Genomic DNA, 15,500 nt, shown 5'->3' with positions numbered 1-15,500 from the left:
AATTAGTTTTGATGAATTGCCACTGATCCGTTTAGGGACTCTGTTAGGAAAGAAACATGTTGGCCCAGATTAGATCTTACAAAACATTATTTCCCCAAGATCTCCATTGTTTTCAATCTTAATAAAAGCCTCCAATGATTGAATGGAGTATCTGTGTGTTGTTTTAGTTAATTTCAACTCTCTTTCTCTCATTCTTTGCTCAATCTACTTTTACGAATTTGGACATTGTGACTGATTTAAAAAAAAAGATCTCAGGCAAACAGCCTATTTGAGGGGCCATAGGGCATTGCAGCACCAACAAAGTGCACTTCCTTGAGGGACAAGCATGTTTTTTCTAAGTGATATCCAAACTTGGATAGTTTTCTGATGACTTTTTACATTGATGTTGATTAATTAACCAAAAAAGGAATCTGCACTCGTCCTTTGATCATGTGGTGTTTTTAAAATGAACAGCCCCAAACAGCGTAATATTGCACTGTAGCAATCAAAGAATACGATGATAATTTTAAACTATTTACCCGATTTAGTATGGTTTGTGAAACCTGGAGTTTCTAAAAGTAATATTATATAGCCTTCACTGGTCTAATCCTCGGCAACAAAATATATCAAGGAACCTGTTCATGCTACTCGCAGGCGTATTAATATAGTGCTATAAATTAAAATAGATCATCAATCAGTCTTCTTCAGCCTTGAAAAACATATTTGTTCCTGCAACTTCCTACCAGACGGCAAGAAGGAGACAGCTGTCTTTCTTTATAACAGGTTCTAAGTGTTGGATTTCTAATGTTATTATTTGTAGGTTCAATGATTGCTGATCATTTCCGTGCATCTATTTTTCAAATAAACCAAGCCCTTCTCTTTTATAAAATGAAACAGGTCTCGTATGGCTATAAACATCTGCCATTTGTTAACAATAATTATAAATGTCCATTTACTGTTGCGATCCAAGCTCTCTGGCGGGCCTCTTTCCATATCTGGCCTCAACAGTTTGTATAAAATGTATTAGACTCTGCTCTGTTAAGCCAGCAATAAGTGCAGTTTTCAGAGAATAACATTTCGGCCAGACACTCAAGCAATGAGCAGCGAACATGGAAAAAACATTGTCCTGAAGAGAGGCTTGAAAAGGTGTCCGTGACTTGCATTACATTTCTGGGTGTATAGCTAGGATTATAACAAGGAGAGGCCTAGTTCAGAACGCAGTTGCGCCATCCGTAAAACATTTACTGTAAATTAAAGGTTGCTTCAATGAAAGGCTGTGGATTTTATATTTTAGGAATGGTGTGTTTCATGTCAAAATCCTTTTTTTCTTTTCTGCTGAATTTTGCAGATGACAATGGGGAGGAGCATTTTAGACAGCAAATGTGCAAAGTACATGCAAGCTGAGGAACAAAGCAGAAACATAAATGTGGCAGTAAATCTTCATGAGCTTCTGTTTGCAGCTTCTACTTGATGTTTTTTTCACTCACTTGACGCATCACATAAACCCTTTCAACGCGGTTTACAGGCCTTCCGTGCTCACTCTAGGGCAGCGTCACGTCAGGCCTTGCACGCACTTAACCACCGGATGGTATTAGTGAAAATAAGGAAATCAAAATAACTTATTAAAGACCAAGAGATGGATGTTATGTATTTAAATTTGAATATATATTGTGTGGATTTGCAGGGCAGCAGTTTAAGAAATCAGTGACTTTCAATACTTGTAGGAATATTTCCGTTTAGTATAAATGAATTAGATACAGCAGTTTCCTTTAGATGACAAGTATCACTACTTCATGTATAGATCTTTGTTTGATGATGCCTTTTGTGGTAACATGTACAATTTATGTAAAAATAGGTTTGCGTCCAGTTCTTACACAATGTGACTGCTGGAAAGATATATATGGTGCTTCTTTTAGAAGCAGTAATCTTACACTATTAATCTGTAACTCCTCTAGCATCCGAATTACCATCTAGGTTACCACATGAGAAGACGATATGTTACCGTCGCCATCAAGTTCTGATTTAAGAGTAGCACTCAAGCCCGTCCTTGACCTAGTCAAAGCTTCCTATTCACAGAGGCGCAAGATCTGCTCCTGGAATAAGTGTCTACTAAACGGAAGCTCCCTGGTAACTTAATGCCGAAGGAGAATAATCAGTTTCACCACAGCACTGTTAATGTTTAATAATGGTAGATCTCAAATAGGTTGGCCATCAAAGAATAACAGATTATTCTTGAAGTGTAGCACTTAGCATATAGTGCATGATCATAGCATTGCCACTCATTTGAGAATTCAACTTTTTCTCTGAAACTGGTATCCACAGACTAGCATTAGTTGTAAAACATCGCAATAATTTTTCAAAGTGTCCATTGGCATTATAAGGTTAATATTTGAAAAAACAAAAATTATAATAAAAGAGGTCTTTTAGCCCACTTTCAGTTATATTTAGACTTTAATTAATATTGTTCAAAGGACGAGCCTGATCAAAAGATAACACTTGTGGATTGGTTACACGTCTGCAATTACTACAGCAGCCAAAACAGACAACCCAGAGAATATTGGGGGTAGCAAAAAATAGGTTTTACATAGAGAGTTTGGGACAAAGACACAGCAGAGGAAAGAGAATAGGTGTCCTATGAGGAGTATAAATATAATGGCACATTGTGACAATGTGAACTATATTAGAAACCCATACGTTTTTAGGAAGTAAGAACACATTGCACATTGGGAACCTATGTTAGAGATGTTAGGTACTTGAAACAAAATCATTTTTGAATGTCAACCTTTAAAATGTGACATGAGTGCTGTGGGCTTCGCTACTGCCTGTTTCCGGCACCACTGGCAACATGGGAACAAAAAGTCCAAATGACTGGTAGATGACCATGCACACACACGCATAGGCGGACACATTTTAATGCTTTTTCTCACAAAATAGAATTAAAAGATGGCCATGTGCTACCATGGACTGCTAAAAGACAAATGAAAAAATAGTTCCCTGCTGTCAGCAGTGGAAGGACTCACGTCATCCGATGAAAATGATGATAAAGAAACTAAGGTCTGGGGAGGTAAAAAAGGAGAACATGAACAAAACCTATTGAATCACAAGCACAGAAGTGAAATAGGGATAAAGCCATCCAAACATGAGCAAAGGGCTGACTTGGAAGCCATCTTTCTGTATTATTGTCTTGTAAACAGTAAGTCATCGACCACCCACAGCTAAAGAGGTTTGCACGCAAGACCTAAAAAGGGCAAGGCATTTTGCGATTTTAATGCTTGTTTGATCTTAAAAGGATTCTGTTTAACACGACTTATGGGACAAGTGATGCTCCACATACGGTGCAAATATCTAAGGTAATAGTCCAGCTGTTGGACTCCCTGGCTTGGTTCTTGTATTTGCATGGGGAATATATCAGTGGTATGGAGAGGTACATGACATCTAGTTGCATGGGAGAAATGACAACGGCATTGAAGGGAAATATGACTGGTGTCTCATTTCAATAATAACTACAATACAGTTCACCCTTCTCCCAGAAGGTTTATCTCAGTGAGAGCAGAGACGTGTATCCCCAGGACCACAGATGAATATTCCATGCTCATTCAGACTACAAACGCACCTATGCTTATGCAACTGTGTAATTTATATTTTTGGCACGGGTTAAAGAGGATCGCGAGTTAGCTCTTCTACTAAAGAATATTACATTTCTTATTATCTGTTACTGTTATGGAAGAAACGAGAAGGCCGGAGCTCTGTACAGTAATGACATAGTTTGCAAAATAAAATATGCTTTCACTCTTCATGACAGGTTAATCAACCCCGATAACATGAGTCTAGAAGACCACAATGTTCAGGGCATTCTATCAGGCAAAGTGAAGAAACAATGAATCTTTTGGCAGAACTGAACAGCCAGTAAACAAAAAGACAGATTCCAAAATTGTCGCCGGCAGGATGTGTAGAGGTGAAGTTGAGGCTCAGAAAGCCCATGGTAAATGTAAACATCAGCGTACAGTAATTAGTCTCGATTACATTTTTGGAGTCGCAGCAGCTTAGCTGATGAACACGCATCCAGGTCATTAACCACAAGTGGTGTCTTTCACACGAACCACGCGCCATCTGGCGCACAGAGAAAAAAGTTTTGTGTTGCCAGCATGTTTTAGTGCACGACTCCTGACCTTACTCAACACTCTGAAAACACCATTCGAGAAGCCTATTCTCTCTTGGTAAAGACAAAACATCTTTTCTCTGTACAGTTTACAATCGAATTCAAAACGCTACCTTCTTCCAAACAGTGGGCGCCTCTTCTCACGCGCTTCCTCATATTTTGATTAGGCCCGCAAAATGATTGGTCCAATATAGCCCCGTTTTGTGTGCAGGTTCCTCCTCGAGCACAAACGGAATTGAGAGTCGAACTCTGAGTGCCTGGTTCATAGTAGTTCGTTTCTGCAAAAACCTGCCACTACTCAAGTGTGCACATGCGCTGGATGCACACTTCGAAATGGGGAATAACCGCTGCATTTTACGAGTTGTTCTTCATTCCTGGGTGCAGAAAGATGAGTTGGTGCAAATTGCACGACACTAAGTAAGACACAATCTGCTGATGCAAATTAGCAGGCGTTTAATTTGCACAATTTATGGGGCCAATTGTAATCAAACACTTTGTGTTTGGAAGATCTAGACCAATTACTGAAAATCGTACGTAAAAATATCCTGAGGCAGTAAAATGTTTTGTCAAGTGTGATTCGGAAGTTTTTGACAAACAACCAAATTTACTGTAGCTCAACCTTATATGATGTAATAACTTTGAACAAGGCCTTAGGAAAATACTCAACCATAAATTAAAAGCTGTGTGATAGAGGTGCCACAAACGAAAAATATAGGGCCTCATTTACTAAGTTTTGGAACAGGGCAGCGCCGCAAAGCTTTTTGCTGCACATCCCTGCGTCAAAACAAAAGGGCAGGAATGCGTTGTTTCTATAAGATAAGGCGCATTCCTGTCCTTGTCCCCTGCGCAGGCACACAAATTGTTGCCTTGCACCAATGCAGACACCTTCGCGCAATGGTGCAAGGGTGCCTGCGTTGCAAGGATGATAGTTTATGTGGAAAAAGGGACACCTTCATGCACATAAACAATCATTAATGGCGTTTTCCTCTTTCTATGTGTGCTGTAGAATTCAGCACATATCCAAAGAGGAAAACATGGGGAAAATTATATTATTTCTCCCTGATGCTCCTCTTTAATGTCATCCCTGAGGTGGCGTAGGAATCTGACGCATTCCCAGACTTATAAATCTGGGAATGCGTCAAATTCCATGGGAGTTGCATGGGAACAATCATAGCAACACCCATGGAATGCCTCCTTTTTGCAGAGTCATGGGTGAAAGGGGTGCATAATTACAAGGTATGAAATGCTACACAAGGTGGCTTTGCATGGCCTTGTAAATATGGGTTGGCACACTGAGCCACCAAGCGTAAGAAAATTGCACAGTATGCCTCTAGGGCCCCGTAAATGAGGCTCATAGTGCACAGCGTTTGTAAGATCATTGTGCCCATGCACATAGGAAGGAATGATTGCAGTACGTTTTTTGTAGGCAGCAGATTCAACATAGCTGTGAGGTGAGTGTGCTCCTCAAGAGCTAAAGTCTGATGTTGTCTTTGTCACCAGTATTTGTGTCTGGCATTAATGAAAACATATTGTGTTAACTAAAATGATATATAATATACTTTATTAAATGGTCTTTCAGGCAGGCATTTTCATCCATTGGATCTGTTATTGTATTGTTCACATTTTTCTTCCTCCTAATACAGAATACAGCTTGCGTCAATGGTCATCCCGATTCAGCCATTCGCCAACTTCATTGTGAGTGATAGCCCTTTCACATGGAACAAATCCATGTACAAATTAGTTCCTTTCATTGCCAAAGACTACTGAGGCAATGTGAGCGTTCTGAGACCAAAAAACTATTTTTACCTCTAGCTAAGGTATGCTGTTTTTGGTGTTTATTCCCTGCAAATTGCTGTGGGTGATTTTCAGTGTCATCACAAATTCTGAAAATCAGTGGGTACCAGTGTTTATGCTTTTCAGCACCCACAAAGGTTTCTGAAGACTGTTTTTTCCTGTGTTTACAAAAATTGCTCCTTTAACTCACTGCTTTTCCTGGAGTTATTCTCTCCCCATCACAGCTTACATTGGTTTCTCTACGAGACCCCTTTTCTTGGAGATGCAATCTTTAAGAGCCATGGCCCCACTGCTGTTCTATTCTCTTGGCCAGACCCTATTCACCAGGTGTATGAGCCTGTTGTTCCAGAAACGGAGGCAAGGTGGGGAGGTAAATTTCAGTGGAAATCATTCCTGTGTGACAACAGAGGAGGATTTCACCACCATAGAAACACCACTTCTCTTATTCTGGTGCTTACAATTGAATGCCCTGCCTTGATGTCAAACAATAGTATTTCCAGAAGAAATGTCTTGTCCATAAATATTTTGCCAATTTTACAAGCAGCGATAATCTTTTCTCACATTTACCTGTACTATAAACTGTGTATCACCCGGGCTGCCTTTAGTGTTAATCTTTCTCTGAAATAATAAATAGCAAATTACTCTTTTTTCATGTTTTTACTTTTAGAGCGCTGCTGTAAATCAGGCAAGCAATCATATTCCTTGAATTATGAATATTCAAGTTTGAAACTAGCCCCAAAAAGCTAGGACATACTAATTTATACTTGGTTGTTACAGACTTCCTGGACTGCATATTATTGTTGTATTTCCTGAGCTCTGGTTGCATATTCGTTCAAGAATTCTGTGTCTGAAAAGAAGTTAGTCTCAGAAGGGTGAAAAGGCCAGCGATTAAATCGACGTTTACTGGGCATGTGTGTCTAGCAGAGCGCCTGTGATCCTTCTGAGCCGCAGTATTCTGATCAGTAGAGTGGTTCTTGGGGCAGGAGCGATGAGAAGCTGCAGCAGGAAATTAATGTCAGGGGTCACTCGGGCTCTCATTCATTCTACATCTCAGAGGTCTCCGTGGACCAACAAGTGCATCTATCATATAACTGCTCTAAAAAATGTATTTAATTTGTGGTTCAATGCCGAAATGTAATACTTTCTTTAAATAATGACATTTTTCCCTGTTAAGCAAACGCATGATACAATGACATTCAATGTTTTGCCTTGGGGAAACAATTTTTGTGTGGGACAGGGAGATTTGAACCTCAATTTTGAGTATGTTTTTTTGTCTGCTCTCACCTCACAGATTGCCCAGAAAAGACATAGAAGAGGTTGCTAATGTCGGCACTGGGCTGTTCGAGGGAAAAGAATGCTTTCCTTAAATGCCAGTACCGCTGGTTGAGCTTCAGCTCAGTAATATGTCACAATCAGTGCTTAATTTGTAAATAAAAACGTGCTGGTGCCCGAAGCTCTCCTGTAAAACATGCGGCTGCTGCAATTAAATGTGCAAACACAGAACGTCAAGGCAGCGTAAATCTAAAGCCTTCTCGGGCCTCTTTAATCCTTTCACAGCCACCCCCTGCCTCTTCAGCTCACTCTTGCAGCCTTCTGCACTCTCCCTTTGAACGCTTTTTCATTTGTCTCTTCCCCCCGTCTATACTATATGTGTCTTTTGCTCGCAGTAAATGCCAGATGCAGAAAACTAAGCACCAACCCTCAAAAATAAGTACCGGTGCTCCGCACTGGAAACAACAAGCACAAATTAAGCACTGGCCACAATGCAGCCAGGGTATTCACTTGAGGATGGTGGTAGCAGCAAAGATACTCTTAATTTATATTGTCCTTAAAATATATATTTAAAGATTGATCATGCATTCCAAAAATCTAACCTCTATGATAATGTATTCAGTTTTAAACCAGGCATCCCCACAACATACTATGGCCCTCATTACAACTTTGCGCCACCAATGCGGCCGCACTCCCGCGGTGGCCATTTCGACATCCCCGCTGGGCCGGCGGGCGGAAACTGAGTTTCCGGCCGCCGGCCCAGCGGGGATGACGGCTGCAACATGGGAGCCGGCTCCAAATGGAGCCAGCGGTGTTGCAGCGGTGCAATGGGTGCAGTTGCACCCGTCGCACTATAGCAGACAGTGAAAAGCTGCATGGGGCTGTGCTGGGGTGCCCCTGCACTGCCCATGCCTGATGCATGGGCAATGCAGGGGCCCCCAGGGGCCCCGCGACTCCCCTTTCTGCCAGCCTTTTCATGGCAGTTCCTACCGCCATGAAAAGGCTGGTGGGAGGGGGACTCGTAATCCCCTTGGCAGCGCTGCCCTGGAGGATTGAATCTGCCGGGACCAACAGTGTGACCGTGGCGGAACGTAATTCCCAAGATTGCACCGCCAGCCTGTTGGCGGTGCAATCGACAAAACAGCCCTGGCCGTCTTTGACCGCCAGGGTTGTAATGAGGCCCAATGTCTTAATGCAGTTGTTTGATTTAAATCGAATTAAGCTAATAATATGCAATTGATTAATCGCATGGTGCTCGAGATACCTGTGCTTGCAGTGCTTTGATTCTCTCAAGTGTAAAAGTACTGCAACTGCAGGCAATTGAAAATTCACTTCATATTGGGTAAAACAGAATTGAAACATTTTTAAACAGTGGGACCCATATTTATACTTTTTTAGCGCCGCATTTGCGCCACTTTTGAACGCAAAAATGGCGCAAACTTACAAAATACATTTGTATTTTGCAAGCTTGCACCGTTTTTGCATAAAAAAATGGTGCAAATGCGGCGCTAAAAAAGTATAAATATGGGCCTGGATTCCCACAGGGCTTTTACAGTTGAAACCTAAATCCAGACACACCACTTTAGTCAATGTTTTTTAAATTGATGAGTGCCTAGCAGTTTCGCCATGACAAAAATATTAATTAGCCAAAATGTCATATAAGAATTCCAGTATCCTATAGCTCTTATAACATACATTCATGCTACATGACAATATTGCTTGTAATTGTCATTGTTTCATATGGCTGTGGTAAACATTTTTCTACATTAATTTCATTTGAAACGTTCTGCTGCTTTCTGTGCAAGTTGAACTGAAATTAATGCAACAGGGCAGGAAAAGTCACGTACTACATCGCTTAAGACATGTTCTAGGTTGCTCCAGTGATGGAATCATCCAAGCTTCTTTTGTACATATTACTCTATAAGCAAGTACGAAATTAGAGGTCTGAAAGTAAGTTAGAGAAGTAATATGATACTTACCCACCAGTATATAAATTATAAAACAAACTATAACACTCTTTGCATTATGTCTTCAGTGATGTCATTTAAGATGTCATCAGTGATGTCATAAAAGATGTCATAGAACATGTCTCGAGTGATGTAATATGTGAGGTCATTAGCAGGGCATGGAGGGGTGCAAGTTATAGTTAGCTCCGATAACTATAACTGGTGAATTTATGTGGGAAAATACTGCGCCCCTATGGTGGGATGACTGGGACAGAGTAATTGATCCAGCCCTGGGGAATAGAATCCCTGGGGCCTTTCAATACTCAGGGAGTGGGCTGTGTGGCCATCCCTCCCATTAAACGTCATTTCAGCCCTGGGAGATGTAGTCCCAGAGGCCTACATAGGCTCAGGGAGGAGTGATGTGCACCCACCTCCCTTTGTTATTTTACTAACCGTTCCCTCTCTGTTTGGAAAAAAAAAGAAATCAGTCCCAGAGGATGTGGTCTGCAGGGCTTTTAAAGGCTTGGGGTAGGTGGGCACATGGCCCCCTATTTAAAAAAAAAAAAATGTCCCCAGGGGATGGCAATCCCATGGCCTACAAAAGCTCGGGGAAAGGGGCTGTGTGCCCCCCTACCTCTTTTACCATGATGGGGTCCCTGGGGCGAAAAGTGGACTCAGGGAAGGTGGCCCCACTGAGGATCCCCCTCCTCAAATATTTTATAAATAACAGCTGGTCGGTATTTCTTTTGTTTTGTGATCTTGCAGGATTGAAGCAAAAAACAAATGTTTCCATTTTCTTATTTGTTTTTGTCCAGGGGCAGGTCCATCTGGGTCCCCCACAAAGGGCCTAGGGGGAGACAGGATATCCATACCCTGCCACCTCATATTATTTTTATTTTTCACTTCAGGGCAGGGGACTAAGTCCCCATGTCTTGTAATGGCTTGTGGCAACATTTGTCTTATGTTGCTAGCATCCAGTCAGAGCCTTGCTTCTACTGGAGCAAATTGGTCCAAGGCACAACATCTCCATGGGTCAATCAGAAGTCTCTATTTTTTTTTACTTGGGTTTGTGGGGCTCTCACGAAAGTCCATAAACCCAACCATCTAGATACACAAATAGTTTTGGAGCTTATTATCTTAGAAACTAATGAACAGATTCACACCAAATCACAAAAAGCACGCTTTCTGAACCAAGATCTAGCTTTCTGCCAAATGTGGTGTAAATCCATTCAGCAGAGTTTGTGGTAGCACTGCCTAAAAAAAGTTACAGAAAATGCATGGGTTTTTTGCGTTTTAGGACTCCACTTTTTTGAGCCCTCTGCTTGATGGTTCTCCTTGAAGCATTCCATGCACAAACTAGGCAAAATAGCACTTTTTGGAAAGGTTTGTTAAGAATCGTGAAACAGTGCCACAGTTACAAGCAAAACAATAAAGATGTTTTCTATGGAAACACTAACCTAACTATAAATTCACTGATAACTCTGTCACTGGGTAAGATATATATATATATATCTTAGTAAGTTTGGGACACGGCGTACATTATAACTTTAAGTTATAACTATATACTTTAGAACTTCTAATGTTTGTGTAGTGTAAATTTGTTTTGTATAGGAATAATAAATAATTTTTGTAATTTTAATTAATCCATATATAAACCGCTACTAGGTATTTTATATATATATAAACCTAGTTTCTATAGAAAAAGCGTTTTTTTGCTTGCCTATATCTTTTCATCGCTTGACGAATCTTCAAAGAAACTTCCCAACATATTTTACAGTCACGTGAGCTGAAAAGTTTTCGGGTGATTCATAAAGTGGGGACCGTCATAAAGGGGGCTGTAATTTACAGCATTTCCAATGTTAATTCCCATAGGGAAAATTAAACAGCGATAGCGCCAATATATATATATATATATGATTCAAGCTACAAAACATGCCTAAACTCTAGAAAAATGACCTAGAAAAATTACACCATCAGTATGGTTGCTCTCTCACAGGATATTATGTTTTATATAATACTTTGCCTTAACAACAATTGAAAGAGTAGTCAAAAGCTTGATAGGCTAGGTCAGGCCCTGGTCCATGGAGTTTCTCTGTGATGGATAGGTTGTCACTCTACTGGTTGAACAAAAAATAGACTTGATGACCTTACCTTTTTCACCTTTCGGGCAGTTCTTCCTTTGCACTATACACCTCCGGGTCTCTCTTGTGGGTGGGCATGGATTGCCATGTAGTGTTGGATGCTGTAGGATTTCTCTGATCCTTGTCTCATTGCCTCGCTTAAAACCACATGTTTTCCCCCTTTTTGAGCAGGGACTCCATGGACTCCACTCATCAACTGTACAGTGCACTGAGGAAACCAAAGAGCAACAGAGTGTCTGGTCAAGAGCAGTGACAGACATACAATACTTGAGCAGATATGTCAAAATCAAAATGCAAACTCTTGTAGGTCTGAACTAGACATGAGGAAGTGACAAATACAATAATTTAACAACTGCACATTATCACTAAGGAGTAACATTACTACCAATGTGACATCTAGAAAAATGTTATTATGGCTGAATTATTTAATAACTTAAATTGAATACTTTATTCTAAATACAGGAATCTGTTGCAGTGGGCACTGCACATTTCAATTTTTTACCATTTTTTTTTTTTTACTGTATTTGATGGCAATGGCCCTCTAAAAGGTCACCCCAAAGATTTTGCCTTCCTCCTCTTACTTTTTGCTGGAGTTTTGCTTGTTGGTCCTGGGACTCTGTATACTTTGCCACTGCTAAGCAGTTTTAAACTACTTGTGCTCTCTCCTTAAAACATGATTTGATTGGCATACACCTGATTGGCATAATTAATTTACATGTAAGTCCCTTGTGGAGTTGCATACCATATACCCAGAGCCTGTAAACCAAATGCTGCCAAGTGGCATGCAGCACATATTGTGTCACCCACTTAAGTAGCACTTTCAAACATGTCTAAGGCCTGCCATTGCAGCATGAATGCAGTGTCACATAGCCATGTCGACTTGGCACTTAAAACCATCTGCCAAGCCCTAATCCTCTGTTTTAATACATATAAGTCACTCCTATGGTAGGCCCTAGGATGCCCATAGGGCAGGGTGGTGTGTAATTAAAAGGTAGAACATATACCTTTAAGTTTTACATGTCCTAGTAATGAAAAACTCCCAGATTCATGTTTCACTACTGTGAGGGCTACCTCTCCCATAGGATAACATTAGGGACTCCTTATTATATTTATAAGCTGTAATTCCTAAACCAGAGGTGCTAGATATGTTATGCTTGGTGAGTTGGCATTTTCCTGTCTTATTCCACTGTGCCTACAGGCTTCCTTAGGTGTATCTGAAAGTCGAGACTTTCTGAATTCACCCGAGACCGTCACACAATAGTGGGATTAGCAGAGTCTGAATGGGCCATTAAATGACTTGATGGGACGGAGCCAAGCACAGCCCCACTTGCACCTGAATAGGCTAGGGTCTGCCATAAATACCATAGGCTTAACAACTCTGTATTATCAGTGCAGCCAGCTAGGAGCTAGGCCAGAGGAGGCAGGAAACTCCTGGAACTTCAAAAAATCTTTATGCAAATGTCTCCTAACTTCTAGAAGCAGGGCACAATGGTATAAAAATAGTGCTCTTAGACCTTCACTTCAGTTCACTACTGGACCTGCTTAAGGACTCTCAGAGGACTGCCTCCTGCTGTGACCTGCTTTGCATTCTACAAGACTTCTGCTGTACCTGGAAGGACTGTTTTGCTGCCTTGAACCTGCCTTGAACCTTCAGAGGTCAGCCCTGCTGTGGAGCCCTACATCTTCAACTGCACCGAGGACTTCAGAAGTGAGTCCAAGGGACCTTTAGATGGCCTCCTGGTCAGAGCTGCAATGACATAACAGGCTCCCCCCATCTTGAACCGACACCTGGACATAGCTTGAGTGAGTCTTGAACCCTCAAGAGGTCTCCATCCACCCTAGACCCTTGGTTGTGGTGCTAAATGTGCCCAGGTGGCTATTTTCCATAACTGAGGACTTGCTATTTTAAACCTTAAACTTTAAAAATTCAGAACTCTGGTGTTACTAATTAGATTTTGATGGTTTTGGTATCAAATAATTTATTAAAATATTCTCTATTTTTCTAAATTAGCTTGGGATTTTTTATTGTGTTGTGTTTTCACTGTATTACTGTTTTTGTGCTGCATAAATACTTAACAAATTGCCTCTAAGTTTAGTCTGGCTGCTTTTTGAGTCAAGGTACCCAGGGTTATGCACAGCTTACATTACTGATGTTTTGTGGTTCACCCAGCAAGGGATTGGGGTTGTTGTTTGGCCAGGGCTCACACCCTAGTCAACCGACCCAACTTCCCACAGTATACAAACAGGAAAAGAAAATAAACATATTTTTGTGGGAGGCACAGGTTATCAATCAGCCTATATGACAACTGCAAAACAAAGGAACAGCAGACAAAGTTACGTAGTTTGCAATGAGATTTTCATTTAAGTGCACATGGTTAAGTGGTAAATTTGTCCTTTTTAATGAGTAAGGCGACATTCTATCCTCCCCTTTGATGCTAGTAGTTATGCATGAGTGCTGTCAGTGCTTTTGTTGCCTCACAAATCTCACAATGCCAGAACTGTGTAAGATTGGTGTTCCTTTCTTTTTGCTCCCTTTTCATGTATGTGACAAAGAGATGTCATTTTTTTTTCAAATGTATATATGTGGTAGTGGACCAGTGCTGATAATTTCTCCATGGGGTAAATTGAGCATACTCATCCCAACCACATATTAATGGAGGGTGTATTAGGAGGTTTCTGTAGAGGCACTATGCTGAGTGGGAGAGCTAGTAGGAGATAACAGATCAACTTTCCTACTGGAGAAATCAGAGGGTAGATTCCTAGGTTTCCAGGGTGACCAATCAGGGGATGGCGGAGGAGTGCAATATTCATTATAATCTGCAGTTGGGTAAACGTCCAATGCCAAATGATTTGGCTGTGGGAACGGGACCACCATGTAGGGAATAAGGTGCCTCACTCCTCACAACCATTCAAACAGGTGTCTGGACAGCCATCCATGGTGCTCAGGCATGCAGGGTTAAGGTACCATCTTGTTAGTAGCTTGAATTCATTAGCTCTGTGTTGTATGCTCATGCAGGATGAAGCTGGCCTCCTCCAAATCACCCTCCAAGCCTTATCTGGGACGTCTTCGCCATTGTGAAACAAAGGCATTTTTTGTATGGGAAAACTTCAAGGATGTTTTGTATTGCCAGGAAATACCCGTTCATCATACATTGGTACTAAAGAGAGAGTATATGTGTGTGTCATCTCTGCATATCTTTGTCGCAATACGTTTTCCCTCCCACCCAATGTAGCACTTGTGTGAGGTGATAGGCATCCTTTCTGTTTAAGCTCCACTTGCGATTAGGGCTGGAGATCACTATCTTCAAAGAAATATTTCAGGAGTGGGTGATCCCAGGAGGTAACTCCTGGGTCTGAAATGCCTTGAGAAAATTCCAGGTTATAGATTATGAGGGTCATTGGAAATGGGTACTTGGGAAATGCCTTATTGAGTACCAATGAGTACAAGTGGTAAAATACCTTTAATGTGGTTGGGAGGGAAGAGTGCTTGTCTTGACTATGCCTATCCAGTAGCCATAGAATGCATTTACCTGCAACTTTGGAGAAGGCCTACCCATGGTTTGTTGTCTGGATTACAGTTTTATTTCAAGGCTGGATGCAACTGGACGTGAGTAATAACATCTGGAAAGCTCAAGCCTCCTCATCCAATGGACGAAAGAGACATGACTGTACTACTCTGGCTGATTTCCCTGTGGCACAAAGTCAAGGATTTATATAGCAAATTTGCAGCAGGTTCGGTCTGGGAATGATCTAGGGTAGCACTTGTAGCATATAAAGTAAACGTGACATGAAGTTCATTTTTAGACTAATCATCCTTCCCTACCAGGAGATCTCAAGTTTGGCCCATGGCAAAGGAGGGATGTTATAATCATACAGTAGGCGGGTATTTATGAGATGGTGGATTCCCAGATATTTGATGAATGTCCCCGTCCATGAAAATCCTTCCCTATGGACAGTCTCTCCTAACTCCTTATGAAGATCCGCCAAACTCATTCCCTGGATTTAGAGTAGTTTTTCTTAAACTAGCAAAGCAGTCTAACTCTGCTTGAAAAGCCGGGAGTGATCGATCTTGTTTAGTAATGAAGCAAAGAATATCATCAGCAAATAAAACAAATGAAGCTATCTTGTGTTCTGTCTCTCCCACTTTCATTATTATTACATTGGGATAATGTTGTAGCTATCACTGGTTCTATCAAGGGGGAAAGAGGG

General features: G+C 41.1%; 1 protein-coding gene across 1 annotated transcript in view; it reads right to left on the bottom strand.

Annotated features, from left to right (window-relative positions):
• RSPO3 (R-spondin 3) overlaps positions 1-15,500 on the bottom strand; it is a 315,395-nt gene that overhangs the window by 122,232 nt on the left and 177,663 nt on the right. Inside the window, exon 4 of the mRNA XM_069234820.1 lies at positions 11,302-11,499. Coding sequence (XP_069090921.1) covers positions 11,302-11,499 — 198 coding nt within the window. The remainder of the gene's footprint in view (positions 1-11,301; positions 11,500-15,500) is intronic.

Source organism: Pleurodeles waltl, chromosome 5 (assembly GCF_031143425.1).
Source record: "Pleurodeles waltl isolate 20211129_DDA chromosome 5, aPleWal1.hap1.20221129, whole genome shotgun sequence".
In the NCBI taxonomy this organism is placed as follows: domain Eukaryota; kingdom Metazoa; phylum Chordata; class Amphibia; order Caudata; family Salamandridae; genus Pleurodeles; species Pleurodeles waltl.
This window is presented reverse-complemented; position numbering and strand designations above follow the sequence as displayed.